At 31.9% G+C, this 27,972-nt stretch overlaps 4 protein-coding genes and 1 pseudogene across 6 annotated transcripts; 3 read left to right on the top strand and 2 right to left on the bottom strand.

Annotated features, from left to right (window-relative positions):
• Positions 1 to 4,138: 4,138 nt before the first annotated feature.
• On the top strand, positions 4,139 to 6,084 carry LOC106346478 (F-box/kelch-repeat protein SKIP11-like). Of its 2 annotated transcripts, none has more exons than XM_013785822.3 (2): positions 4,139 to 4,310; positions 4,624 to 6,084. In XM_013785822.3, exon 2 carries the CDS (start codon positions 4,624 to 4,626, stop codon positions 5,887 to 5,889), a length of 1,266 nt encoding a protein of 421 aa, XP_013641276.2. In that variant the 5' UTR covers positions 4,139 to 4,310; the 3' UTR covers positions 5,890 to 6,084. The 2 variants fall into 2 exon arrangements, with proteins under 2 accessions (XP_013641276.2, XP_013641277.2); XM_013785823.3 differs by having other exon boundaries at positions 4,140 to 4,414.
• Positions 6,085 to 7,585: 1,501 nt separating this feature from the next.
• LOC125610203 lies at positions 7,586 to 20,795 on the top strand (annotated as a pseudogene).
• A 1,056-nt stretch (positions 20,796 to 21,851) lies between these two features.
• Positions 21,852 to 23,116, bottom strand: LOC106346479 (60S ribosomal protein L10-1-like). The gene is made up of 4 exons (XM_048782272.1): positions 23,023 to 23,116; positions 22,322 to 22,823; positions 22,179 to 22,260; positions 21,852 to 22,073 (listed from the first exon to the last, which is right to left on the bottom strand). The coding sequence occupies exons 1-4, from the start codon at positions 23,030 to 23,032 to the stop codon at positions 22,005 to 22,007; spliced, it is 663 nt and encodes a 220-aa protein (XP_048638229.1). The 5' UTR covers positions 23,033 to 23,116; the 3' UTR covers positions 21,852 to 22,004.
• Positions 23,117 to 23,487: 371 nt separating this feature from the next.
• On the bottom strand, positions 23,488 to 25,297 carry LOC106351254 (haloacid dehalogenase-like hydrolase domain-containing protein 3). Of its 2 annotated transcripts, none has more exons than XM_013791070.3 (8): positions 25,140 to 25,297; positions 24,860 to 24,973; positions 24,617 to 24,783; positions 24,450 to 24,525; positions 24,290 to 24,362; positions 24,125 to 24,198; positions 23,950 to 24,043; positions 23,488 to 23,864 (listed from the first exon to the last, which is right to left on the bottom strand). In XM_013791070.3, exons 1-8 carry the CDS (start codon positions 25,255 to 25,257, stop codon positions 23,798 to 23,800), a joined length of 783 nt encoding a protein of 260 aa, XP_013646524.2. In that variant the 5' UTR covers positions 25,258 to 25,297; the 3' UTR covers positions 23,488 to 23,797. The 2 variants fall into 2 exon arrangements, with proteins under 2 accessions (XP_013646524.2, XP_013646525.2); XM_013791071.3 differs by having other exon boundaries at positions 24,860 to 24,970; positions 25,140 to 25,295.
• A 142-nt stretch (positions 25,298 to 25,439) lies between these two features.
• On the top strand, positions 25,440 to 27,877 carry LOC106346480 (protein HGH1 homolog). The gene is made up of 9 exons (XM_013785825.3): positions 25,440 to 25,618; positions 25,722 to 25,844; positions 25,924 to 26,121; positions 26,265 to 26,343; positions 26,644 to 26,789; positions 26,888 to 27,001; positions 27,081 to 27,212; positions 27,301 to 27,414; positions 27,520 to 27,877. Exons 1-9 carry the CDS (start codon positions 25,565 to 25,567, stop codon positions 27,580 to 27,582), a joined length of 1,023 nt encoding a protein of 340 aa, XP_013641279.2. The 5' UTR covers positions 25,440 to 25,564; the 3' UTR covers positions 27,583 to 27,877.
• Positions 27,878 to 27,972: the final 95 nt, after the last annotated feature.

Here is a 27,972-nt window from a genome sequence, read left to right as displayed (position 1 = left end):
TAACGCCCACCACATAAGTTAAAGTAACGGCAGTAAATCTCGGTAATATTTGTAATAATAAATAGATAAGTATTAAATTAAACAAGACACTAATTTCATGGTTTATGCGCAAAAACATACGCCCACGTGCTCCGTGAACCTAGATTTACTTTGTCGACAGCTTTCTCGTATTCCTAATTTCTCTGTTCAGCTCTTCTGTTATACTATTACATACTTTCTCGTACAGTTTTTATTTTAATATATACTATTATTCTTTTATTTTTAACGTACTGAAGCTATATACTCGAAAACATAAAAAAGATTATTATATTCGGTGAAAAAGAAGCATTATATTCCTAACAAAAAAACTGTTCGGAATGCATATAATAAAGTCCTTTATTTGCCCTCCAATTCAAGTTGATAAAAAAAGTTTTCCTTCAATTCATATACCACTACTATATTCCACTGAAAATAAAATCAGACGAAACTAAATATATCTGGCCTAGAATAGTGTGGGTGAGATAGTTCAAATGCCTTTTTGTTTTCTGTGATAGTACAAATGGAATTGTTTGAAAGAGAATTTAAGTGTAGAGTACAGTGGTACTCTGTTAGGATGGAAAATTGAAAATGTACCTTATATAAACAAATCATATATAAAAATTGTGAGATGACAATAAAGTATTTATTTGAAATAATATAAAACTGAGCATCTCTTTATTTGTAGAGAAACAGAATATGGAGAAGCCTATGCAAATTTATATTACAATTTTTTTAAAAAATATGACGTGCATATTACAAAGCAATTTAACATCCTTTGACCAGATGAAAAAAAACAGGTAAAGTACTGAAACTTTTAGAACATTTATACCGAACACTACAAAACAAAACTAGAAACAGTTTCGATTTATTGATTTTAATACGTTAACAAGTGTGAAAAAGAGAGAGATAAAAGTTTATCTAAAATTATTTGAACTAGGTCCAAATCCGCACTACGCGCAAATAGTATTTTGATTTTTTTTTTCATATTTTTGTACTATTATGTCAATTGTTTAGTTTTATAAAATGTTATATTTTTACTGTAAATTTGGAATTAAAATTCTATTTTTTCCTTACTGTAAAGTAAGTTAATTGAATCTTACCACAACACATTATACACGAAGATAATATAGTTGGTCTTTATATTCTTATTTGGTGTAATATTGAAAATTTTGATGGTTTGTTTAAATAGTTTTTTTAAATTATATATTTTAGGATTGATTTTCGTGACTATATTCTATAATTGTCTAAAAAAAATTGTTTGTCCCATATAGACATCTACATAAATATGGATTTCTGATAAATTTGTTCATTGGGATATTTAGTTTCACTTTCAACTTTATTCTCTTTTTTGACACCCTCATGCTAGCTTGTGGGGTTAGCCAACTTGGTGCAAAAGGGTTTACAAAAGCAGATCGAGATGCGCGTGATCGGACACCTTTTGCTAGGCTATTCGTACGGAATTTTAAAGATCTAGGAATATAAGCAATAAAAAGTTCAAAAAATTCTTTGGATACAGCCTGTATTTCGTCGAGCTCCGAGTCCAACGCAGGCTAATCTTCCTCCTTTTGAATGAGTATAACCAGTTGTTCACAGTCGATTGAAAGACCATCTCTCTGTGTCCAAACTTCATTATCACTTGCATTCCCATAGAAAACCTTCAGCTTCCGCTTGCAGTGGTGATTTGGTGCATGTATATCGGTCCTTGCTTCAAACAGCATTGGAAAGTCACCATCCATTAACACAAAGCCAAGTCCAGATATGTCTATTTCATTTATCCAGGATGTCTAGCAGGAGCGTTTCTTTACGGAGGAACAGTTGTGTCCGTTACCTCAACTCTCATATCAATCTCCATAATCTCGTCTATACGTTGAGCTATCCTCCAACACTCTGCTTCAATTTTATTCGCTAATGGGAAAGACATAATTCCTACGATACTATTAATGACTGTTTTTTTTGTAACACCGATACGGTAAACTTATGTTTTATTTAACAAAACTCTTATTTTAATTTTGTATTTAAGAATCAATCATATTTTATATTATCCATAATTTTAGTAAATTTGCTTATTTGTCATGTTTTTATTAGGTTTTAGCTAAATTATTGATTTATTATTTATTTTTAGCTAAGTCACTAATTTATTAATTTAAAAAATACCCTTAGTTAATATTATATATATTAAAAATAAATTTTATTTTAGTAATATTAAATTTCTATTTTATATTAAAATTTAGTTAGTTTTTCTTATTTTTCATATTTTATTAGGTTTTAGACTTTTAAATAGGTTATTGATTTATTATTAATTTCTAACTGATTCGCTAATGTGTTAATTAAAATAATACCCTTAATAAATTTTATATATAGCTAAAAACGAATTTTATTTTAATCATATAAAATTTATATGTTATATTAATATTAAATATTTGATTCTAAAATAATATAATAAAATTATAAAAAAAATTTAAAAATAAGATAATTCTTATATATATTTTGTTGCTATCTGAAAACAATATTTTTATTATAAAAGTTAAAAAGATACAAAAAATTATAATTAAATATTATTCAATAAAAAAATATTTATATAAATATATTTTCTAAACTATTTCTAAGATATGAGTGTTTTAAAAAATTTACCACGGGATGTTTAGAATACGGGATTATGCTTATGAGAGAGTGGCTTGGGAGTGGGCTAGGAGATGGGTCTAATGGGCTGCGAATTGTTGAATTTTTTTTTATTGCAAGCCCACTTCGTGATGACCTGGCATATTGATTGGTCTTGAATATTTGTACACATGTGGATAGGCTTAAGAAGCAATGATTTAGCTCCTTTTAAATAGTTTTTATTTTAATCATATAAAATTTATATGTTATATTAATATTAAATATTTGATTCTAAAATAATATAATAAAATTATAAATTTTTTTAAAAATAAGATAATTCTTATATATATTTTGTTGCTATCTGAAAACAATATTTTTATTATAAAAGTTAAAAAGATACAAAAAATTATAATTAAATATTATTCAAGAAAAAAATATTTATATAAATATATTTTCTAAACTATTTCTAAGATATGAGTGTTTTAAAAAATTTAACACGGGATGTTTAGAATATGAGATTATGCTTATGAGAGAGTGGCTCGGGAGTGGGCTAGGAGATGGGTCTAATGGGCTGCGAATTGTTGAATTTTTTTTTAATTGCAAGCCCACTTCGTGATGACCTGACATATTGATTGGTCCTGAATATTTGTACACATGTGGATAAGCTTAAGAAGCAATGATTTAGCTCCTTTTATATTGTAGGACTATATAACGCCATGTAGAAAGAAAAAAGTTTTTTTCTTTTACATGGGAAAAAACTTTATTTAAATTAGTGAATTAACTAATACATTTTCATCACTTTAACCCAAAGAATAATTTAAACAAAGAGGAGAGAGTAGGGCTGGCAAAAAATCCGGATCCGAAAAACCGAACCAAACCCGATCCGAAAAAGTAGTACCAAACCCGAACCGCAATTAATTAAATATCCGAACGGGTTCAAAATTTTGGTATCTAAAGAACCGAAACCGAACCCGACCCGAACCGAAGTATCTCGGGTACACGAATGTAACCGAAATAGATTTATATATCTAAATATATTACTTATTTTTAAATTTAATATATATTACAAACATCCAAAATATATAAGATATTTTTAAATTGTCTAAAATACTTGAAAATATACATAAATAGTCAAAAGTAAATGTCTAAAATAACTAAAATATATTCAAAACACCAAAATGCTTGAAATATGTATTGATTTTCTATCCAAATATTCAAATCAAACCAATTTATATATTATTTTTAGGTATTTTGACATATATTATACAAATTTATATGTAATATATTATTTTGTTTTTTTAGATTTTGACAAATTTTAAGCATATAATGAATATTAAAATTTTTAAAATAATTTAATTGGGTTATCCAGACCCGAACCGAACCCGCAAAGATCCGAACCGAACCCGAACCGAAATTTAGAAATACCCGAATGGAGCTGAAATCTTTAAACCCAAAAATCCGAAACTCGATTAGATCCGAACCGAACCCGAATGGGTACCCGAACGCCCACCCCTAGGAGAGAGAGAGAGAGAGAGAGAAACGTTAAACAGAGAGATAAAGAGAGAAAGTTGAATTTGAGCTCCAAAAAGACTCATACCGCTTCTTCACTCTGATTCGCCGAGAGAGAGACGACAGAAACGGAAACAGAAAATTTATAAACTTTCTTCTTTCGTTAATCCAATCAAATTCAATCCGTAAGTACCTTTCCCTTGTTAATATATAATAATCTCTTCCTTTTTTTTTCTCTCTTCTTCTCCGCTGAGGAATCTTACCCAGATCGAGATCAGCCATCCCCACGGTTTGATTTATTTTTTTTCATTTCTGGGTGAATTGGGTTTCGAAATTGAAAAAATCTGACTATTGAAAGCTGACATTTTTATCTCTGGGTTTGTTATTTGGTGGTTGGATCGGTGTTTCTGAATCCATTTAATCGTTATTTATCGAAAATGAGAACACTTTGAATCGAATCTGATTACTCTGTTTCTCTCTGCATTGGTGTGATTGAAGATGGTGGAAGATCGGACGTATCTGTTAGCGAGAGTTTTCTCATCTTCTCGTCTCTCAGAATCCAAGTGGCTTTACATGCATCCATCTGAAGAACAAGACTCCTCTGAATCTAACCTCAGAAACGGCAAAAGAGCTTTCGATGATGATGATGATAAGCTCAGACAAAGCAAATCTCTCAAACTCACGAGATTGTCAATTCACGGAAACGCTTCAGACCAACAACAACATGGCGATGGTGATTCGCTAATCAACGACATCGGCAGGGACAACTCCATAAGCTGTCTGCTCCGTTGCTCCCGGTCTGATTACTCCTCAATCGCTTCCCTAAACCGGAGTTTCCGGTCTCTGGTTAAGTCCGGAGACATATACCGACTCAGGAGACAGAACATGATAGTTGAGCACTGGGTTTACTTCTCCTGCCAGCTCTTGGAGTGGGTCGCTTTCGACCCCGTCGAAAGACGTTGGATGAATCTCCCGACGATGCCTTCGGGTGTCACTTTCATGTGTGCGGACAAAGAGTCACTCGCTGTCGGAACAGACTTGCTCGTCTTAGGCAAAGATGATGACTCTTCCCACGTTGTGTATAGATACAGTCTCTTGACCAACTCTTGGTCTCCCGGTGAGAGGATGAACTCTCCGAGGTGTTTGTTTGGCTCGGCGAGTCTAGGAGAGATCGCTATCTTCGCTGGTGGGTGTGACTCTTTAGGAAAGATCAGTGACGTTGCGGAGATGTATAACTCCGAGCTTCAGACGTGGACTACGCTTCCTAAGATGAACAAGCCGAGGAAGATGTGTTCCGGTGTCTTCATGGATGGGAAGTTCTATGTGATTGGAGGGGTCGGCGGCGGTGAGGAGTACGATTTAGCGACCAAGAAATGGACTGAGATACCGGAGATGTCGCCTCCGAGGAGCAGGGAGACGCCGGCGTCGGCGGAAGCGCCGCCTCTTGTCGCGGTTGTGAACAACCAGCTGTATGCTGCGGATCATGCTGGTATGGAAGTGAGGAAGTATGATAAAGAGAGTAAGAGATGGTTTACGTTAGGGAGGTTGCCTGAGAGAGCTGGTTCGGTTAACGGCTGGGGTTTAGCGTTTAGGGCGTGCGGCGAGAGGTTGATAGTGATTGGTGGACCTAGGAGTTCAGGTGGAGGGTTCATTGAGCTGAACTCTTGGGTTCCAAGTAACGATAGAAGCCCTCCTGTGTGGACATTGCTTGATAGGAAACATTCATCGAACTTTGTTTACAATTGTGCAGTGATGGGTTGCTGACAAAGTTGAGGTTATTTTTTTGGTTTTGCAAAGTGGAATCAAGATTCTTGGCTGCTTAGGGAGGTTGGAAGTTGCAGTCTTTTCTTATTCATATGGCTATAAAAGATTTAATTCAAGTTCAATACAAGTGTCTTGGTTTGGTGGTTAAACAGGTTTTACAATAACTTGGTGGAGAAAGTTCAGAATCTTAGAGTCTTTCAATTTTGTTAATGTTATCGAATTTGTGTTTCTAAATACAATGTATCTTTATTGAATTTCTCGAAATATCGATTATACAACATTCATTTTTTTGGGCGAGAGAAATTGTATCCTGTATTTTTTCTTGCAAGTAATACCTTAAACTCATCCAAAAAGGTTTTTTTTTTTAGTTTGATGGAAATTGGTGAAATAACCAAAATAAAAATCAAATTTAAATTATAGAAAGAAGGTAGAGAGAGATAGAAAGGGAGAGAAGAGAGTTTTGGTTAGTTGTTTAATTTGAGTTTTTTTTTTGGTTATAGGATGCAATTTTTTTTTTGTAAACTTATAGGATGCAAATTCTCTATTTTGATTCTCTGTTTTGTAAGTTCTGGACCTCTTATTGGTTCTTTCTTCAAAAAAATGGTGCTCATGAAAATGGCAGTTTGAATCGACTTTGACATGTAGAGGGACGGGGCTTCTATTAATCTCTATTGGATTACTTGGCTTAATATAACTAGTGAGATATTCCTTATATATTAATTGAAAAACATTATAATATTCTTTTGTAGCCATGTATTATTACTAGAATAATTTTTACAATTTTTATAGAAATAAGTTGGTCGATCTAAACATATAATAAACTTTTTATTAAACTAACCATGTTGAATTTTTTTTTAAACAAACCATAAATTCACTATTAGTGTTCTTCATTATTTTCTTAAATAAAAGTTACCGAATTGTTTAATGTTGGTAAAGTATATATGACAATTAATGATTTTGAATAATAAAAAATTTACAAAAATTAGTGTATATTTTCTCATATTTGTTTAATTTTAAACTATTAAAATAAATTGAGCAACCATATTAACTATATAATAAAATTTTAGATTTTTCTGTTTATGGTATATTTTGAATTTTTTTAAAATGACTATAAATTACTAAAAAAATTAAAAGTCTCACATTCAAATTTTGTGATCCATGGTCTAAATTTTTGTTATGACAAGATACAAATGATTACAAAATCATATAAGTAGAAAATCACATTTAATGAGTATTAAAATTAAAAGATATATATATATATATATCCTTTTTAATTAAACTATATACCATATAAAAATATTTTAATTTAAAAATTTACTTTGAACAATTTTTTTATAAAAATTTTAAATAAATATTGACAACTTAATTTTAAATTACTAAAACTATTAATCCCACTATGCAAAATTTGTTATCAGTAATTTAAAGTTTTTGCTATAAAAGATACAAAATAATTAAAAAAACCATATGAATAAAAAACATCATTTAATAAATATTAATATAAAAATATACTATATATATGTAAATATCATTTAAATTTAATTATATACCATATCAAATAGAAAAATATATTGTTTGGTTTAATAAAATTTATTTATATGTTCACACTAGTTACTTATATATGTAATAATTAATAATTTTTTAATTATTCAATATATATTTTTATTTCATAATATGTAAAAAATATATAATACATAAAATGATTTTTATATATAATGTTCATTCCCCGTACGCGGATTATAACTTAGTTATATCATAAATGTTAAAACTGACATCCACCTAGCATTAGGCGTAGGCGTGGCTAAGCTTTACTAATTTAAAATCCAGGCTAGTTAAAGAGATATCAAAAGAAACATGTTATAAATGAAATAACATTCCAATCACCTATCTCTGTTAGAAGTTGTAATGTGTATATCTATTTTTTTTTTTTGTACATCTTTTACTTAGAAAATGAATAAACTGAACAACAAATTAAATCTTCAAGAATCAAACAATGTTTTACAATTAGAAAATTACTGTTGAGAAACATACATTCCAGCTTATTTGACCAATTTAAGTTCTCAAATCCTTTGATCTCGTTAGTTCTGCGGTAAGTAAGAATCAAAGGTTTTCGCTATGAGATTAAAACTTGCAAAAGAAGGAAATTGGCCAACATAGAAAGAACAGTATCATTACATAAGGGTTCAGAATACTGAATGTGTCCAAGTAAAAACTCTTTTAAGACAATGCTTTCAAGGATAAGCAAGAAGTTTTAAGGATGAGCAGACAACAGTTCTGAAACTTCAATAGGTTGCTGGCAAAAATGCAATTCCTGGCTGACGGTTAGCCAAAGGTCAATGGCATGAGAGGAACTGCAAAAAAAGAGCAAAGACATTGTCAAAACTCAAAAACAAAAGACGTTACGATAGTCAAAGAATCAAAGAGTGGTAATAGTTTCAAGCATCAGTAAGATACCTTAGCATTGACACCATTGGGAACAACACGCTTCTCTTGCCTCAACTTCGTGAAGTCTGCTCTGTTAAACTTCGTGAAATCCCTGGAACAAAAAGTGAAAAACTTGATGAGCTTAGTCACAAGATTCTCAAAAACGAATGTGAAAGGATCCATGCATATACCATTTCCTGCTGACAATAATCTTTTGCTAACAAAATTAAGATTATTTTTGTTTTCCAAAGTAGAATCAAGATTCTTGGCTGCTTAGGGAGGTTGAAAGTTGCAGTCTTTTCTAATTCATTTGGATATAAAAGATTTAATTCAAGTTCAATACAAGTGTCGTGGTGGTAAACAGGTTTTACAATAACTTGGTGGAGAAAGTTCAGAGTCTAGAGTCTTTCAGTTTTGTTAATGTTGTCGAATTTGTGCTTCTAAATACAATGTATCTTTTTGGATTTCTCGAAATATTGATTATATAACATTCATTTTTTTTTGGGCGAAAGAAATTATCCTGTGTTTTCTTCTTGCAAGTATTACCCTAAACTCATTCAAAAAGGTCTCCTTTATTTTGATTCTCTATTTTGTAATTTCTGGACCTGTTGTTGGTTCTTTCTTGTAAAAAATGTAGCTCACCAATCATCCACATTGGTCCGTAGTCCGTAGATGCCAGCCACAAGAGATAGCCTCAAGAGCTAAGCCTCTGGAAACCCTTTTTTGTAAGACAAACCTGGAGACCATATAAAATGTGGATTCGACATATCAGGACATTATGTTACTACACTAAACATTTATCACCGTAACTAAATAATTATCAGATAGCTATTGTAGTTGGCTATAAATAGTACGAGGACGAATATATAATTCTTCGTCATCATGCATTTACTGGGACCGCACTAATAATAAAACAAGCGCAAAACATTTTTTCCATAGATATAAAACCCAACATGAGGGTAACAAGCACAGAATAACAGGGATTCTCAGAACAAAAATCGAGCAAAGAGTTAAAATAAAACAATTATATAAGCGATAGTCTTTGCCAAACTCACATGAAATGGTATTCTTAATCGTTTCGAATACAAACTTATCTGATGAGCATAACAACTGTTTTACACCGTCTTTTCTTTTGTTGCTAAAAACTATTTTACACTGTAGCCTGTAGGGTAGCTTTGCAGATCTTTGTGAATCTGTTGCAACTGATGGTTATGGCCTTTTAATTGAGAACATTTCTTTGCCAACAGTAACATGGACACTGCGCCATGACTCGGCCATGGAAGATTTCTCTTATTTAATGCATATTAAACTTATTAACAAAAAAAAAAGATGAAATATTGTCATAACTTGGTGATGAGTTTGTTGCAGTTCTTTTATTGGTCAGTGATTTGATTAAATGTATACACTTGTACACCAAAAATATAGTACTAATTTTAGATCAAAAAGTTGATTCCCCTTTGTCCAAAAAAGATGATTCCATAATTTTTTTTTTTGGAAACACATTTCAATAAACAAAAAAGTTTCTATCATAGTGTGCAAACAAAACTATTACTCGTGGATGTTCATGGTTTTCGGTGAAACAAGTTAAACCGACATACATAAATTTCATACTGCAATTATAATTGTCGATTTTTACAATAATAATTCATTCTTAGAGGAATGGTCTATTAATCTAAATAAAATATACTGAGAAATATACTGAGAATGTACACAAATTTTTAAACCACTACTAGTTTTAACGCCTCAATTATTAATTGCATGCCAAAACAAAAAAAAATTATTCATTGGATTCTTCGGGATTTGATGTCGCATTATTATTTTTTTTTTCTCGTCTGATGTCGCATTATTTAACTAGCTCGTGATACGGATGGTGACACAAATCATTAACTCCTACTCTATTACTCTCTCCGTTTCAAAAAAATACATGTTCTAAAAAAACAACTTGTTTGAAAAAGATATATATTTTTTATTTTTAATACAGTTTTTATCAACTAATAATACAAAATTGTAAAATTCAAAAACATTAATTGCATTTTAAAGTCCTATTAGTTTAAAGTATATGAAATATAAAATTATAAAATTATGTATTTATAACTAAGTTTTACTCTTTCCGTTCCACAAAAATATACTTTTTAATATTTTCTCACATATTAAGAAAACACATTAAACTACCATAATAAATATATCGTTTTCTGTAATTTTTAATAACTTTTAACCAATAGTAATTCAATAAAATTAATTTTTTTTTTTTAAATTTACAATTTTTCATAGAAAACACAAAAATACATCTTTCTGAAACAAATTTTTTTTCTAAAAAGTCTATCATTAAGGAACGGAGGCAGTAATATGTTTTATTAAAAAGTGTAAAAATTCTAAAACATGTACTACCTCCGTATCACTTTAAGTGGTGTTTAAAGAAAAAAATATTTAAAAATAATTGATGTTCTCACTATTTTAGATAGAATAATGTCAATTGAATTTTGTAACCAGTTACGAAATACTGTCCTTTTTTCTTATTGGTTAAACTACTTTCATCTAATGATATTTTTTGTAACCAATGTAAATTGTTTAAAAGTTTGTATTTTCTTAATTTATGTACAAAAACCTTAAAAACCACTTATATTAATACAAATAGAGTATTATTTTGAATCAGAGGGAATAATTAATAAGAACTGCAAAACTAACATGCAATCGATAACCAGCCAAATGCCATATGCTACTCCCTCCGTTTCATATTAAGTGTCGTTGTAGATAATTTTTTTTGTTGCAAAATAAGTGTCGTTTTAGCATTTCAATACATAATTTATTAACTTTATCGGTTGAAATATGGTTAAGTCTATCGGTAATGATGTTTTTATATTAAAAAAATATGCAAAATTAAATATATTTTTAATCTGTATGCACAAATCTAAAGTGACACTTAATATGAAACATATGGAGTATAATTTAGTAACGAAATACACATAGTTTTATAAAAAAAATCTCATTAAGTTATTTACTCCCTCTGTATCAATATAAGTCATTTTTAAGATTTTTACACTTAGATTAAGAAAATATAAATTTTTATACAATTTACATTGGTTACATAAAAATATCTTTAAATGAAACTAGTTTAACCAATAAAAAAAGACAGTATTTTATAATTAGTTATATAATTCAAATGCTATTAAATTCTATATAAAATAGTGAGAACCTCAATTATTTTGAAACAAAATTTTTTTTAAACACCATTTAAAGTGATACACATGGAGTATACAGGTTCTCATTCTATCAACTGAGAAAGCAGAGATGGAAATTGTCTCAGAAAAGTTGTTCTTGCCCTTTTGCTTTATCCTATCATGTTTCTTTATTTTTACTACCGCAAGATTCCGACGGAGATCTCCCCGATCTGCCACGCTGCCTCCTGGACCTCCTAGGTTACCGATCATAGGTAACATATATTCACCAAGTCGGTAAACTCCCCCACCGTTCATTCGCGGACCTCTCGAGAACATATGGACCAATCATGCATCTAAAGTTTGGATGTTTAAACACAGTAATCTTAACTTCACCAGAAGCTGCAAGAGAGGTTTTAAGAACACACGATCAAACCTTGTCTGGCCGTAAGTCTCCTAACGCCGTACGGTCCATCAGCCACAACAAAGTTTCTGTTGCATGGATTCATCCATCGTTGGCTCGTTGGAGGTACTTACTGTCGAATATTTTCTATGTTTTTTTTCTTCTTCTTAAGTTTGGCTGCTAAAGATTTGGATTGTTTCGATCAAATGTATATTAGTTCTATTTGTCGTTGGCTTTTAGTAGTTAGATTATTTTATTTACATTTTAAGAAAATAGACTATAGTTATGGTGTTCCAACAAAAAAAACTATTGTTATAAGTTTTAACTTACAAACGCAAACTAAAGACCATATAATGTTTAGTTGTTGCTGGTATTTGCATTTGTTTTTGCTGAATAAAATACTTTCTTTATATTTCATGTAAAAATAGTTATAGGTAAAAACATTAATATTAGAAAGATTATTTTTTGAAAAGTATTATTTAATATATAGGTTCAACCAATTATTAGAAAAACTACATAATTTCATCTGTCACACAATATTCAATAAATACAAAAGTTGCATTGAAATATAAAGGGAACTACTTATATTTTGAAACAAAAAAACTACTTTTATCTATTACAATAAAGTTACATTTTGTCACTTCTTATGATTCCACCTCATCATTCTTATGTTTAAAATTGGACACTTGTCCCTTTTACTATCTCCTCATCCTTTCTATTTAGGCTCTCATCACTCTTTCTTATTTATGTGTTTATAAGCCTTTACAAAATGTAACTCATATGGTCCGTTTTCGTTTAGGGTTTTTTTCTATTCCCCGACACTCAAGCAATCACCGATGTTCCTCTTTTGATCTTCGTCTCACGCCGGCCATGTCTTCTCGAGTTTTTTATCTTTCCTTTTGTTTGCCACTCATGGACATTTTATTACAAAAAGCCCAACCACAGATTTTTAAGCCCTCTTCTTTCTTTACCTCTGTACTCAAACCGAAAAAGACACACTGCGCTTCGTTTTTTTTGTTCTTTCGACAATCGACGGCGAGTAACACATTTCCTTTGCATTCAATAGTTGTAATGATCGCAATAATAATCATTAAACCAGTGTCTCCACTCCCTCGCATCGATTTCTCATACACCCTTTCATGATAACATATGAAACTTTAGGATTATAAATACGGACGGAGGAAGGACATGATAATCATATCTCCCAACAAAACATTCCATACTTTCCCTTTGAAGCTTATCTATCATTAAATCTGACGTTGAGAGGCTTGGAGTAGAGCTTAACCAAAGAAACCATGCCATCTCTGCACGTGACGCCATTAAAGGTACACAAGTTCTTTGCTGGCAGACCAATATGGGGGTTGATTCTCAAATCTTATAAGCTGATGTATTTCTATGTACACATACTGAGATGGTGATGCTTGAAGTGAAAGAGAGAAGATAGATAAGAAGGAGAGAGTTGTTACAAATCGATATTTAGAAAAGTTTACAGACTCTCTTTGTTTTTGAGCGAAGGGTGTGGAAGTAAAAAAATATGAACGGAAAATCTAGAATTTTAGATCGGCCATTAGACTGGAAGTGTTAGTTCAAGAAATATATTGATAAGCAAAGGACAGAGAAAATAAAGTCAAAACACACAGACGGCTATGTACTCACGTTCCATGTTACCTCTTCTGGTTTTTTGTTATATTATCAAAAACTTTTAACGTCAATATTAGTAACATATACAAACAAATAATATTTTTTTGAGAAAACAAACAAATAATGTTCCTTAATTATCGTATGTATTACAAACAAAAATTAAATAACAGACACAATCAATTAATAAAATAATAGTATAAGAAAATCCTTAATTTTAAAGGAACCTTTTTCTAATGGAATGTTAAAAAATGAGAGATTTGTTACTATATGATAGGTGTCTAATAGGTGAGATTAAGAGATGTGATTAAGTCTTTGATGCAGAGAGAATATTTAGAATAAATATCTTATTTATTTAGTGTTTTGTTTAGAATTTATTTATTATTAAGATCATTATCTCTAAGGTTTTAGGATTTTTATGTTTTATTATATATAGTCTTTGAAGCTATGGTTTTATGTAGTTTATGAGTTGATTGATTATTAATAAAATTGAGAGTTCTCTCTTTGTTCCTTGTTTTCGGTAGATCATTGGTGATCTCAACGAATTTAATAAGACATTGATCTTAGGCATTCTTAGACTAAATAAGATCCTTGTGTTATCCTAGTTTTCCGGGTATTCTCAGAATCAATGGATCTCTAGTTCTATCCTATAAAGCTTCCGCTACATCAGTTGATATCAGAACTGTGTTTCTTTGATTTTTTAATCGAAGAACGATTCTGGAATCATGTTGAAGGGGAACATTTATTTTTCGCAAAAGAAAACTTGTTTTCTGAAAGCGAAGAAACGGTTTACGTACATATTGTTGGTGATACAATTTTTGATACCTATGATGAAGATAATTGCAACTTCATCAGAGATCAGCTATCAAAAGACGTCATCATGCATACAACTCAACGCACGATACCTATTGAAGATGTCCACATATGCGGCCACTTCAATCTCCTAAAAAACGGCATGTTTACGAGAAGTGTGGGAACTCACGAGAACAATTGGATAGTGGAGATTTGGTCTGATTATATAAAGGATCACATCAAGACAAAAATTTAGTTCCATGTGAGGTGTTACGCTAAGGTTGTTTTGAAGATTAAGGTGATGGTGCGAATGAATTATATTCTTTTATTTGAAAAATATTATTTATGGAAAAGTCGCAAAAGATTGAAAGTTCTCATGAAGATTTCAAGTCTGGAAAGTTTTGAACTAGAAGATCACGATTAAGATTTGAGGACGAATCTTAACCGTGATCTTCTAGATAGGGCTACACTAACACATTTACAAATACATGTTATCTCTACTGTATCCAACTTCACCGCATTTGACAGTACGTCATCAAGTATAAATATAGAGCTAAAGAGACTTTACATCATAATATTTTCTTTTCGACATTCTCTTTAGGATCTAATCTTTCTCCGAAACACCGACTCTCACAAATAACCAATTCCAAGCTTCTAGAAGACTTCAGAGGTTAAGGCTGCTGAAGTTAGTCAAAATTCATTTTTAATACATTAGAAATTCTATAAATTAATACTCAATAAATTAATATAAAGTTCTGCTCCCAAGTTGGACCGATTCAAAGACATAAATCGATAAAATGATAAAATAATATTTTTTTAAAAAAATCTTATGTAAATATATGGCCCCCTTTAAATCATAATTAATAATTTATGTATATATTACATTTTATATAAGTACAAACAAACAATTGTATTGTTTGCTTTGTAATAGAATTATCTCTATATTTTACTAACACTTCAATATATTTCACTAATATTTAGTAAAATTATATCTAAACATGTTTTCTATACACCAAATAGTATAATAAAAATAATGTGAAAGTTAAATTTTAAAAATTTAATTAATATATATACAGTAAAATCAATTATTTTCTCTTTTATAAAAAATATATTCTAAAATAATAAAATCCAGAAAATAAAACTTTTTTATAAATAAATAAATATCATAATCCCACCATTAATAATTTATAGAGTTTTTACTATATATGATGTAAGACTAGAGAAAGAAGATGAAAGAAAACATAAATCATTCTTTAACTCGACATAGGCGATTTTGCTGTTTCTCACTAACAATCATATGCTATACTATCAATATAAGCTCCATTGACATAACTTAAAGCAAACATCAGCTGGGAAAGGCAAAATTGTGATCGTCCAGAATCCATGTCACCCCACAACTGTTGAGAACTCGAGATCTAAGTCGTCCATTCCCCAAATGCGATCAACTTCCAAATGTCACCACACAACTGTTGACACATTGCAGGGACCACCACTGAAAATATGCATATATTTTCAGTGGTGGTCCCCGCAATGTGTCAATGATTTGCATGTGGTAAAGAAGGTCACCAAAGTCTTCATGTTCATGTGAGAAATATCTCCGCCCATAAACATACACTATGTCTAATCAAGCATGCAAATATGACAAAAAAAAGTATAGGACATCTTAGATTCACAAAATGATTTAAACTAATGTTTTAACTACTGTTATGAGTTCTTATTGTTAATGATTTGTTTCTAATATAAACATCCACTAGGATAAGACCCGCGCCTTGCGCGAGATTAAGTTATTCTTTTTATTATATTTTGGAGAATGAAACAATAGTTTGACTTCATTTGGATTAGGGGTGTTCAATCCGAATATCGGGTTGGTTTCGGTTCGGTTCGGTTTTTTTCGGTATTTCGGTTAGTAAAATATAATTACTATTCTAAAACCATATTTACTTTGACTTTAGTCTTTCACATACTTTTGAAAGATTTCAACTCGACGACTAAATTGATCAGCCAATCTTGTTGCTTTATATCATTAGTATTTATATATATATATATATATATATATTATTTAGTTTGAATATTTATTAAATAAAAATTCATATGCGTTATATTTTATGATCATTTGTAACTTATTATAACAAAAAAAAAATCTATTGATCAAAAAATTTTCAGAGTGGGAATATTCAAAATTTTAATAATATATAAACGTTTTGAAAAATTCAAAATATAAAATATAAGAAAAAATATAAATTTTTTATTATATATTTAATGTGATTTTTTAATATCTTTCAATAATATAAAATTAAAAAAAAACTAAGATATCAAAATTGTTATCAAATATTTATTATTCATAATAATTAATTTTCATATATACGTTAATCATATTAGGTAATTTCGTAGTTTTTAATTAAGGAAAGTGCAAAAACAAATTTGGTAGATTATTTATCAATTCGATAGTTAGTTTAATAAAAAATATAATGTAAGTTAAGATAGTTCAACCTATTTTTCTAAGAATAGTATATTTTATATAGTCATTTATTAAATGAGAATTTATAATCATACAGTTCTATGATCATTCATATCATTTTGTAACTGAATATTTAAATCATCGATAACAAAATTTTCAATGTGAAATCTTTAATAAGTTTATAATTTATAAATATTTTTGAAAATTCATTGAAAGTTTTAATATTAAAATATTTATGTAATCTTATGGTATATAGTATAATCTATATATATATATATATATGTGTTTTATTTTTAAATGATATTTTTTACTCATATGGTTTTAAAATCATGTGTATCTTCTTATAATATTAAATAAAAGTTCATATTAATACAATTTTATGATCATTTGTAACTTATTATGACAAAAAAATAATCTATTGATCACAAAATTTTCAGAGTGGGGATCTTCAAATTTCTAATAATTTATAGACGTTTTGAAAAATTCAAAATATAACATATAAGAAAAAATATAAATGTTTTTATTATATATTTAATGTGATTTTTAAATATATTTTAATAATATAAAATTAAAAAAAGAACTAAGATACAAAAATTGTTATCAAATATTTATTATTCATAATAATTAATTTTCACATATACGTTAATCATATTAGGTAATTTCGTAGCTTTTATTTAAGGAAAGTGCAAAACATTTTTTGGTACGTTATTTATCAATTCGATAGTTAGTTTTATAAAAAGTGTAATATAAGTTAAGATGGACCAACCGATTTTTCTAAGAATAGTATATTTTGTATAGTTATTTATTAAATAAGAATTTATAATCATACGGTTCTATGATCATTCATATCGTTTTATAACAAAATATTTAAATCACCGATAACAAAATTTTCAATCTGAAATCTTTAATAATTTTATAATTTATAAATGTTCTTGAAAATTCATTGAAAGTTTTAATATTAAAATATTTATGTAATCTTATGGTATATAGTGTTTAATCTATATATATATTTATTTATTATTAAATGAAATTTTTTACTCATATGGTTTTAAAATCATGTGTATCTTCTTATAATAAAAATGTTAAACCATTGATCATTAATTTTTAACATAATAATTTTATTAGTTTTAGTCATTTATTGTCGTTTTTAAAAATTCAAAATATAACATATACGAAAAAATCTAAATTTTATTTTTATAGCTAATTTGATTGTTTAATTTATTTTAATAATATAAAATTAAACAAAAAATGATGGAGGAGATATAAATTGTTATCAAATCTTTATTATTAAAAGCATTAATTGTCATATATATATTAGTCATTTATGGTAATTCCGTAGGTTTTATTTAAGGAAAGAAAATAACATATCATATCATTATATCATATAGTTTGACCAACTTATGTATCTAACAACATATAAAAATCGAATGTGGACCTACTTATTTTTCAATTGAATGTAATTGACTACCTAATTGAGTGCCACCTATGCATTGGGGCCTCTTTTAATTAATACAAAATTGAGGTTACATCTTTTCAAATGTTCCTCAATTAATATATAGGGGATATTATTTTACCTCTAGAATCATTTATAAGTTTTTTAGGAAATAAAATATTGGAAACATCTATGTTAGAAAGTGATTCTTAAAAATATTACAAGTTGCACGCAGATAATAAATGGCTTTATCAAATTTGAGTTTCATATATTTTGCATGGATTTATTAGAGGTAGAAAACTTCCGAATGAAAAAGAAAGTAACATGTGAGACAACAACAAAATAATATACCTATCGACTTACAGTTTGAAACTTACAAGGAATTCAAAAACCACATTTGAAACTTTCAAACATTATCAACGAGACAACGACCATTAGTTGTATGTGGGCAAATCAAAAATCATACAAACAAAAACAAAATATTCAGTTTAGTCTTAGTTCTACGCAAGGCCAGAAAATGATTTAGTTATTTTTTTGTCGCAACAATACAAGCCAACCAAAGACATTTTGAGACAACAAAAACATCTTAAAAGAGGAATTTTTTTGCATATTTGACACTTTTTCTAAACACAACTTAGAAGTTGTTAAAAAATCTTCACAGAAAATAACAATTACGCGTAAGCACACAAAACACAACTTAGAAGTTGCAAAATAACTTCCATATTGTAATATAAATTTTTTAAATAGTATAGACCAACTTGATATAGTTTTTAACACAAGAAAATTGAATTACATTTAAAAATAAAATAAAATACGACACATAAATAATTGAAACAACATCCTTCCCGGGCAAACCATTAGTATATTATAAAACAGAGAAATTATTTAATATATATAATATACACAATAATTATCGTAACTCAAATTCAAATTTAGTCAGTTGTAGACGATACATAAATATGATAGAAAACCGAACTTTTTGTTAGCAAAGGCATATAGAAAATTAAATGATTATTTTGCTTTTCGTGATTACTTTTACAATCTTCAAATGTGTTTATACTGAAATCTTGTCAGCATAATAATCAAGCTGGTAATTTATTACTAATATGCAAGCATTCAAATCAAACGCAACAACGACGACCCCGAAGACAGTAATCAATTGTTGTTATGTTTTGTTTTGTTTCAGACTGTTGAGAAAACTGTCAGTGACACACGTGTTCTCGCCGCTGCGTATTGAGGCCACTAAAGCTCTGCGGATGAAAAAGGTGCAAGAGCTTGTGAGCTTCATGGATGAAAACAGCAAGAGAGAAGAGGCTGTTGATATTTCTCGTGCATCTTTCATCACAACTCTTAATATCATATCGAACATTCTATTTTCGGTTGATCTCGGTAGCTACGACTCGGAAAAATCCAATGGATTTCATGACTCAGTTATTGGAGCCATGGAAGCTGCTGGGAGTCCAGACCTTGCTAACTTCTTTCCGTTTCTTGAGTTTCTTAATCTGCAAGGTAATACCAAGAGGTTTCAGTTCTGTACAGATAATTTGTTTAAGGTTTTCCGAGAGTTCATCGATATTAAAACTGCGGAAAAGTCATTGAGGAATGATCCAAAATATGCTTCCAACCGCGATTTTTTGGATGCGCTTCTCGATCTCACCGTAGGGGATGAAGCAGAACTCGACTATAACGATATTGAACACCTTCTCTTGGTAAGTCAATTATTATGAAATGAAAAAATTTAGACCATCGAGAATGGTTTAGCTAATTTTTTAATTAGAAACTTAAAAATAATATAGAAAAGTTTTGTTCCGATGATTATCTCAATTGTTTTATTTTATATTTTAAAAGAACATTCAAATATATATGTGTTCTCCATATATTTATTATTTTGTACAACTCTTAACTTTTAAATTTTGAAGTTTGACCATTTTATCTTTGAGTTGGAATCGCATAATTTGTTTTTTAATATCTGAAATGTAGAGATTACTGATATAGATTACATGTCAGGATATGTTTGTAGGAGGCACAGACACAAATTCTAGTACCCTAGAATGGGCAATGGCAGAGTTACTAACTAACCCTACAACGATGGCGAAAGCTCAGGCCGAGATCGAACAAATGATAGGCCTAAACGGGTTTAGTCAAGAGCCTGATATCTCAGAATTGCCATATATACAAGCGGTTGTTAAAGAAACTTTTCGTTTGCACCCACCTGTTCCTTTTCTTCTCCCACGGGAAGCAGAAACGGATGTAGAGATTTTTGGATACCTTGTTCCTAAAGATGCTCAGGTTTTGGTGAACGTGTGGGCCATAGGACGAGATCCAGGGGTGTGGGAGAACCCGACCCGGTTCGAGCCAGAGAGGTTTTTGGGGAAAGAAATTGATGTGAAAGGTAAAGATTATGAGTTAACACCCTTTGGAGCTGGACGAAGAATCTGTCCAGGACTGCCTTTGGCTGTGAAGATGGTATCTCTTATGCTTGTTTCTCTTATTTATTCCTTTGACTGGAAGCTTCCAAATGCTGTCGACATGGATGAAACCTTTGGTATTACCTTGCACAAGTCCAACCCATTACATGCGATTCCGGTTAGAAGAATTCGCCACTAGTTAAACATTATTTATAGTCTCCCTTTATATTTTCTTTAAAAATAAAATGGTTTTAATTCGAATGTATATTCATATAATATATGAGTGTTGCTCCTTTAAAAAAAACTCAGCATAATGCTTTTATTTGTTAATTGTTTGAGTACAAACTTGGCTTTCGGGAAAGCAGCTGTTTACACTACAGTTTTGTGTATGTTAATAGATCGTTGTCGTATATGTTGTTTGTTATATATCAGTAGGCTTTTAATTGAAAAATAATTTGAAGTCAAAGAAATATAATTGAAAACTATTCGAAGTCAAGAAACTATATAATTGAAAAACATCATGTTGTTTTTTATATTATACAAACTATAACTTAAAGCTCCAAACGGCGTGATCAACTTAGATTTAGTGGTCTAGTGGTTTCCACTAGAGAAGGAGTTAGAACATTTTTAATGCAGATACTTAATGGAGTGCTTAGTGGTGGAGTCCATCATAAAAGAAGAAGAAGGGGTGTTAAAAATGCCAGATTTAGGGTCGATGTTTGCACTGTTTTGCGGGCTCTACTGATACATGACAATTCGCGATTGTTCGTTTTAAATATTTTTTTTAATCAAAAAAAAAACCAGAAAAAAAAAATTAAGCACCCCATTTGAGGTGCTAGGGTTAATGGTGCTCTTATCCTGTTGGTCCAAGCCATTGATCGATTCTCTTCTAGTGCGAAATTATTAGCTCTAATAGCCCAATTGAATACCCGAAAAATGATCTATCCGTGTACTGCACCTCCCATCAGGAGATTAGAGATTAGATCTGTGTTTTTAATAGATCCGGATTTAACCATTTTACGTTAAAAAAGAACTTAGGTCTTACCAAGGGAGATGTTAACTAAATGATCTTCAACTAATGAATTTTACAATACGCGTGGATGTTAATAGTTTTGGGTGAGACAAGTGAAGCTACAGTTTTACTGTTACGAAATATGCATTCCACATTATTTAACCAAATAATAGTTCTCAACCCTTTAATTTTAGTAGTTCTGCAGTAAACAAGAAACAAAGGTTTTGGCAATGAGAAAAAAACTTGCAAAAGAAGGAAATTGGCCAACATAGAAAGAGTAATACCATTCCACAAAGTTCAGAATAGTGAATGTGTCCAATTAAAAACTTTTAAGACAATGCTTTTAAGAATATAAATAAGAAGTTTAAAGGATGAGCAGACAACAGTTCTGAAACTTCAATAGGTGGCTGGCAAAAATGCAGTTCCTGGCTGACGGAGAGCCAAAGGTCCATGGCATGAGAAGAACTGCAAAAAAAATAACAAAGACATTGTCAAAACTCAAAAACAAAAGATGTTACGATACTCAAATAATCATTAATGTGACAATAATTTCATGCATCAGTGAGATACCTTAGCATTAACACCATCAGGAACAACACGCTTCTCTTGCCTCCACTTCGTGAAGTCTGCTCTGTTAAACTTCGTGAAACCCCTGAAAACAAAAAAAGTCACAATACTCTCAAACACAAATGTGAAATGATCAATCTACATACCATTTCCTGCTGACAATAATCTTCTGACGACCAGGGAACTTAAACTTAGCCCTCCTCAGAGCCTCCTGAGCATGGTGACCATGAGCATCCTTACACCTCACAGACAAAAGCACCTGCCCAATCGCAACCCTAGCACACGTCCCCAAAGCCTTCCCGAAAGCGCCTCTCATACCGGTCTGAAGCCTATCAGCTCCAGCACACGAAAGCATCTTGTTGATCCTCAGAACATGGAACGGGTGCACCCTAATCCTCAAATGAAAAGCATCTTTCCCCGCGGACTTCACCATGTACTTGTTGCAAGCGATACGCGCAGCTTCGAGAGCTTCGCTGGAGACGTTCTCCTTCTCCCACGAGACCAAGTGGACGCAGAACGGGAACTCGTCGACACCTTTCTTCTTCATGCCGACATCGTAGATCCTGATCTTGGGATCGGGGACACCACGGCAGTAGCGTGATTTAGGGTAGGGTTTGCCCTTGATCTGACGGTAACACCTTGCCGGTCCTACAACGGTTCAACATTTTAATCAGCTACAATGTTTGTCGGAATTACGACAGGACGTAAACAATCAACTCGTGTCGGAAGAAATATCTATTAAGCTAATTAGGTGTTCGGAGACGTTGGCTTGATAAACAATTAACGTAGCTGAAATGAATAGACAGACACTTTAACATGAATGAATGAGAGAGATTGATAAACTTACTTCTTCCCATGGCGACTCTCCTCAACTTGAACACAGTGGCTGGCTGGCTGCTGCTCTCGGGAAAATGGCTTTTGATTTATACCATCTGGTATTTTCTAGGTCAACTAGAAGGTTTTATTTTGGGCTTCATGGAAAGCCCATATAAAATATAATAGAGACTTTTACGGCCCATATAACGAAGTTATACTGGAAAGCCCATATATGATTTTTTTTATCCCTCTCTCAGAAAGAATCAAACGTGGTTTTACTGGATTGAACATTTTACTTGATTGGTGGAAATCTGAAAGAAAATTATGACATTTTTTTATGAAATAAAAACTAGTTTGACGCTTCTTTAGTCTCGTACAATTTGTTCTCCCTGGGATAATTGTAATAATAACTATTAGTTTTTATTTCATAAAAAACTTTTGTCTGTGACACTTTCCAGAGTGTCAAATTGATGTTTTGAGTTGTTATGAAATTGTATTGAGACTAAAGAAGCGTATTGATGTTTTTGAGTTGTTATAAAAGTGTTCTGTTCCCCCCCTGGGATAATTGTATTGTAACATGCGATTGTAAAGACGGTGGGAACATGATTTGGTTTTGGTTTGAATACTAATCAAGACGGACGATGTTTTTCTTTTTATTATCCCATTACATTATCAATGCCTAAAATGCACAAGTTTCCTAAGGTGGGTAACTAAAAATACTTTCATGGCAGGACCAATCGCATTAGTAATGCCAGACACTCCATTGGACCAGAGCTAAACAACAATGGGCATAGGCTCTTTGAAGCTTAGTGTTCTGAAACCAAAATTCGATCTTGTATGTCTGAAAATGTCTGCACATCTTTTCCCCATAACCTGATTATAAAAAGAAAATATAAATCATGAAGGATTTAAAAATCACCTAGAAGAACAAGAACTTGAAAAGGTATTTGTCCCGTACCAACAATCAATTCCAACAGCGTTTGCACCGCCTTTATCTGCTCCCTCGTCATCTCCAACATGCACTGCTCTGTTTGCATCTACGCTGATTTGCTCTGCGACATGACACATAATATTCAATGTAAGTGTACAAGACAACTCAAAGGAAACAACACTTTCAGTTTAGGATACCGAACCTAAAGCGCATTTGAAGATTCGGTCATCAGGCTTCTCGTATCCGACTTCTGAGGACACAATCACAGCGTCAAACCTGTAACAGTACAACAATCACCATTGTATGGTGTTTTACTATAGCATTCTCAGTTTTCAGGTTTAAGAAACAGAAGATGGCAAGGCTTTACATGTCTATGACATTAAGATCCTTCAATAGCTTTCTAAGGCGGGTATCGAAATTGGAGACAACAGCCATCTTAACTGCAACCACCTTAGCCCCAAATTATCAGAAATAAGAAAAAAAGAAACAAGGAGAGAGTTCTACTTCTTCAATGTAAATAATATAACCTCCAGCATTTTTCAGTAGTGACATTGTCTCATAAGCTCCTTGTGGGAGATGCCACGCCTCACCATTCGCGTAATACTAAGGAAACAACATAAGCCAAAGAAAGCAACTGTTAATGGAAGATGAAGCCTATTTAGAAAGTGTAGAGCTCAGCTTCGATAATACTCACTTGGTAGACTTCTTCAAAGTAGTCATTATCAGAACAACCAGTAGCTTCCGAAACAACGAGCTTCCAAAACGGTCTCCCATCTCCCTGGTAACGCAACTTCTCAGGCCAAGGAGAAGCAAAAGCTCTCTTGAAACCTTGCTTGATCTCAGCTGGAGTTGTCTTGAGACCTGAACTAGTAGATACAACAACTCAGAGATCATCCGAGACAGCAAAGAAGAAACGAACAAGTCTAAAGAAAGTGACCGTATTTTAGGCCCAAGGAAGCGTAAGTTTCATGGACAGGTTCCGACAACTGCAAAAGGGTTCCTCCAGCGTCAAGTAACAAACCATCATAAGCTCTTTTGACCGGCTTGTCTTCTTCACAGAGACCCAATTTAAAAAAAAATAAAAAAATCAGTTTTTGTGCATCAAGTTCACATTTTTATCATCGTTTATAAGAACCCTTATTGACATAATACACAATCTCAAATTCAGTTGAATCAAAATGCATCTTACGGAAACAGAGGATAGTCAGGAAACTAACCGGTGCTGAAAGAGATAGAGGAAGAAGAAGACCGGAGAGAACTGGAGAATTTGCTGATTGGTCTCAACGCTTCAATTAGATTGCTTCCTCCTCGTGAACATCTCAAACAAGCTTCCATCTTTTCTTCAAATCCCAAATGTGAAAGATTTATTTCTTACAGAGATGTGTCTATGGGAGAGGTAAAGCACGGTCTGTGTTTGGTTAGCGATCTCGGTTTAATATTTGGACCGGTTTACATTTTTGTTTTTTTCCTTTTCGGTTCTAGGAACTTTCTGGCTCAGTTAGGGGTGTTTGTATTCGTCACAGAAACAAAAACCCTGAGGATTTTTCGCGTTCGCCGGCGGAGACATTACGCGCAAAGAAGCTTGTGGAGTCACACGTGAACACACTCTTTACGGCGAAACTCTTCCTCGTAGACGAGAGATATGGCGACGGAGCTAGAAGAGCTTGTGGAGTTTCTGTCGTCTCCTTCTCCTCCTGTAAGCTCCTTTTTCTTATAACTTCTGTTTCTAAGAGGCACCGACAACTTTAGATTCTAGGGTTTTGTGTTGAGTTCTGATTCTATGAAGAAACAACTTGTAGGTGAAGAAAGCTGCGGTGGAGATTGTTAGTGGATTAACTGGCTCAGAGGAAGGTTTACAATCTCTATCCAAGTATTCAGAGATTCTTCTTCCATCACTATCTCGTCTCCTTAGTGAAAGCAAGGTCCTTTGATTATATAACACTAATTTTTGTAGATTTGGATTAGTATTATTGATAAAGGTTGAAACTTTTTTGAAAACAGGAGGTCTCAGAGCCATCAGCTCAGGCTCTTGTAAACCTTTCCCAGAACTCTGAATTGGCTGGGAAGATGATTCAGATGGGGTTGATCAGAGTGGCCATGGACATGTTGTACAAGCCTGAGTCTTGTATCACCAGATTGCTTGTTATGCTTCTAGTGAATCTCACTCAATTGGATGATGGCGTTGCGTCCTTGCTTCAGGTTATTCATTTATCTTTGTGGTTTATCATCAGATCTTATTTGCATCATTAAGCGAACTTTGTGTAAGAGTGTGTGGGGTTTTGTCTTTTGGTAGTTTAACGGAGAGGTAGCTAATTATGTTAAAACGTTATGACTTTTGTTAGATTGAGGATGAGAAGATGCGTGGACTACATATCATGAAGCTTGTTAGGTCGTTTTGCAGGTCTTCTGGAGAAACTGCTGGTATGCTCTGAGCTCTTTAGTCTTTCAGTTTGTTCTGGAGTTCTCTCTTTTTGTTTAATATTGATATATCTAATCCCCAGTAAGACCCAAAGGTCTACAAGTCCAATAGTTTACTAATTATAAGTTAGTCCACTTATATTTGTGATTCTGACTCATTTATATTTTGCACTTAAAGCATTTAAGTAGTTTCCAAAGCTCATGAGGAAAGGTTATGTTAGTTGCTTACTCTTAATGTTTAGTGCCACATTGTTTAGGAACAATTTGGTGTTTTATTTTTTTTTCTTTTTTTTTATGCACCAGATGATCAGTTTGAGCATGTTGGCTCAATCCTAGTGAACATATCGAAAACAGAAGATGGGCGGAAAATGTTACTGGAGCCCAAGAGAGGACTACTAAAACAGATCATTAGGCAGTTTGATTCAACAAACCAATTGCGTAAGAAAGGGGTACGTTTATAAAAGAGTTTGTCCTCTTTGATGAACATGTTGCTTAGCCTACACTTTGGACAATTTAAACAAGGCTTGTTATGCTTAATGGTTTTCAGGTTGCTGGGACTATCCGTAACTGCTCTTTTGAAGCCAAGAACCAGCTGGAGAATATTCTCCTGATATCAGAGTTTCTCTGGCCTGCTCTGCTCCTACCAGTTGCAGGCAGTAAGGTTTGTTGATTTCGTTTTATAGCTATCTTCTTTATGCAAGGCAACAGCTTCTGACTATTCGGTTTTTACCCTTGCTTAGATATACAGTGAGGAAGACATTTCAAAAATGCCACCTGAGCTTGGAAGTGCGCTTGCCATTGAGCGAGAGCCAGTTACTGATGCTGACATTCGTGTTCAGACACTCGAAGCTATATATTTGATCATCTTACAGGTATAACAATTCTCTACCTCGCCTTCTTTTTTTTTTCTAAAGAAATGTCCGCTGATATTGTCAAAACTTCTTTGGGTTGATGTTGCAGGAGGCAGGACGAAGGGCATTTTGGTCAGTGAACGGGCCACGGATCCTACAAGTGGGATATGAATACGAGGAAGATTCAAAAGTGATGAGAGCCTATGAGCAAGTCGGTTCTTTGGTATGTTCCACTCTTTACCTCTCTATTTCACTCGATCACTGGCTGACTCTACTCGACTTAAGAAAAATAACATTGCTTGTTCTTGGCTGTCTAATCTTAAACCAGCTTGTTGAAGAATCTGGAGGTCCGGAAGAATCACCATCGGAGCCAACAAAAGCAGATTCTTAAAGGTTAGACTACATGTGTTGTCTCTTTGTTCTTGTCCCCATTGTTTTTGGCTCTCGCAAAGGAAGTGACTTTGTCATGTTTTGCTAACAAAGTTGCCTTCTTTGCTGTGGCACATGAGTCATGACAAGTTCATCTTGTGCACTAGGCTTGTTGTACCCAACAGATTCGTTATTTACTTGTTTTATTTAGTGTTTCATTTTCTCTTGTTTTTGGTGTGATTTTATTTGGTATTAGACATTATATCTTACTTTCGTAAGACTATTTGTTGGTAGTATTATTATTCAACATTTTGCTATATTTTTTTTTACTATTTAATCAATAATATACTCTAATTAAAATATTCAATTTAGAAACTGTAAGTACTCCTTGACAAAAAAAAAAGAAAGAAAA

The sequence above is a fragment of the Brassica napus genome, chromosome A6 (genome assembly GCF_020379485.1).
Source record: "Brassica napus cultivar Da-Ae chromosome A6, Da-Ae, whole genome shotgun sequence".
Classification (NCBI taxonomy): Eukaryota; Viridiplantae; Streptophyta; class Magnoliopsida; order Brassicales; family Brassicaceae; genus Brassica; species Brassica napus.
This window is presented reverse-complemented; position numbering and strand designations above follow the sequence as displayed.

Bases quoted from the DNA above. Each gene is read 5' to 3' on its own strand.
- LOC106351254 (XM_013791070.3), bottom strand. From the start codon at position 25,257: ATGGAAGCTTGTTTGAGATGTTCACGAGGAGGAAGCAATCTAATTGAA. The intron at 24,363-24,449 runs GTTATATTATTT...AGGTGGTTGCAG, and splicing joins ACTACTGAAAAATGCTGGAG to TTAAGATGGCTGTTGTCTCC. The intron at 24,044-24,124 runs GTTCGGTATCCT...GTCATGTCGCAG, and splicing joins AATCTTCAAATGCGCTTTAG to AGCAAATCAGCGTAGATGCA.
- LOC106346479 (XM_048782272.1), bottom strand. The intron at 22,261-22,321 runs GTATGTAGATTG...TTTTGTTTTCAG, and splicing joins ATTATTGTCAGCAGGAAATG to GGGTTTCACGAAGTTTAACA. The intron at 22,074-22,178 runs GTATCTCACTGA...TTTTTTTTGCAG, and splicing joins CTGATGGTGTTAATGCTAAG to TTCTTCTCATGCCATGGACC.
- LOC106346478 (XM_013785822.3), top strand. From the start codon at position 4,624: ATGGTGGAAGATCGGACGTATCTGTTAGCGAGAGTTTTCTCATCTTCT.
- LOC106346480 (XM_013785825.3), top strand. From the start codon at position 25,565: ATGGCGACGGAGCTAGAAGAGCTTGTGGAGTTTCTGTCGTCTCCTTCT. The intron at 25,845-25,923 runs GTCCTTTGATTA...TTTTGAAAACAG, and splicing joins GTCTCCTTAGTGAAAGCAAG to GAGGTCTCAGAGCCATCAGC. The intron at 27,415-27,519 runs GTATGTTCCACT...ATCTTAAACCAG, and splicing joins ATGAGCAAGTCGGTTCTTTG to CTTGTTGAAGAATCTGGAGG.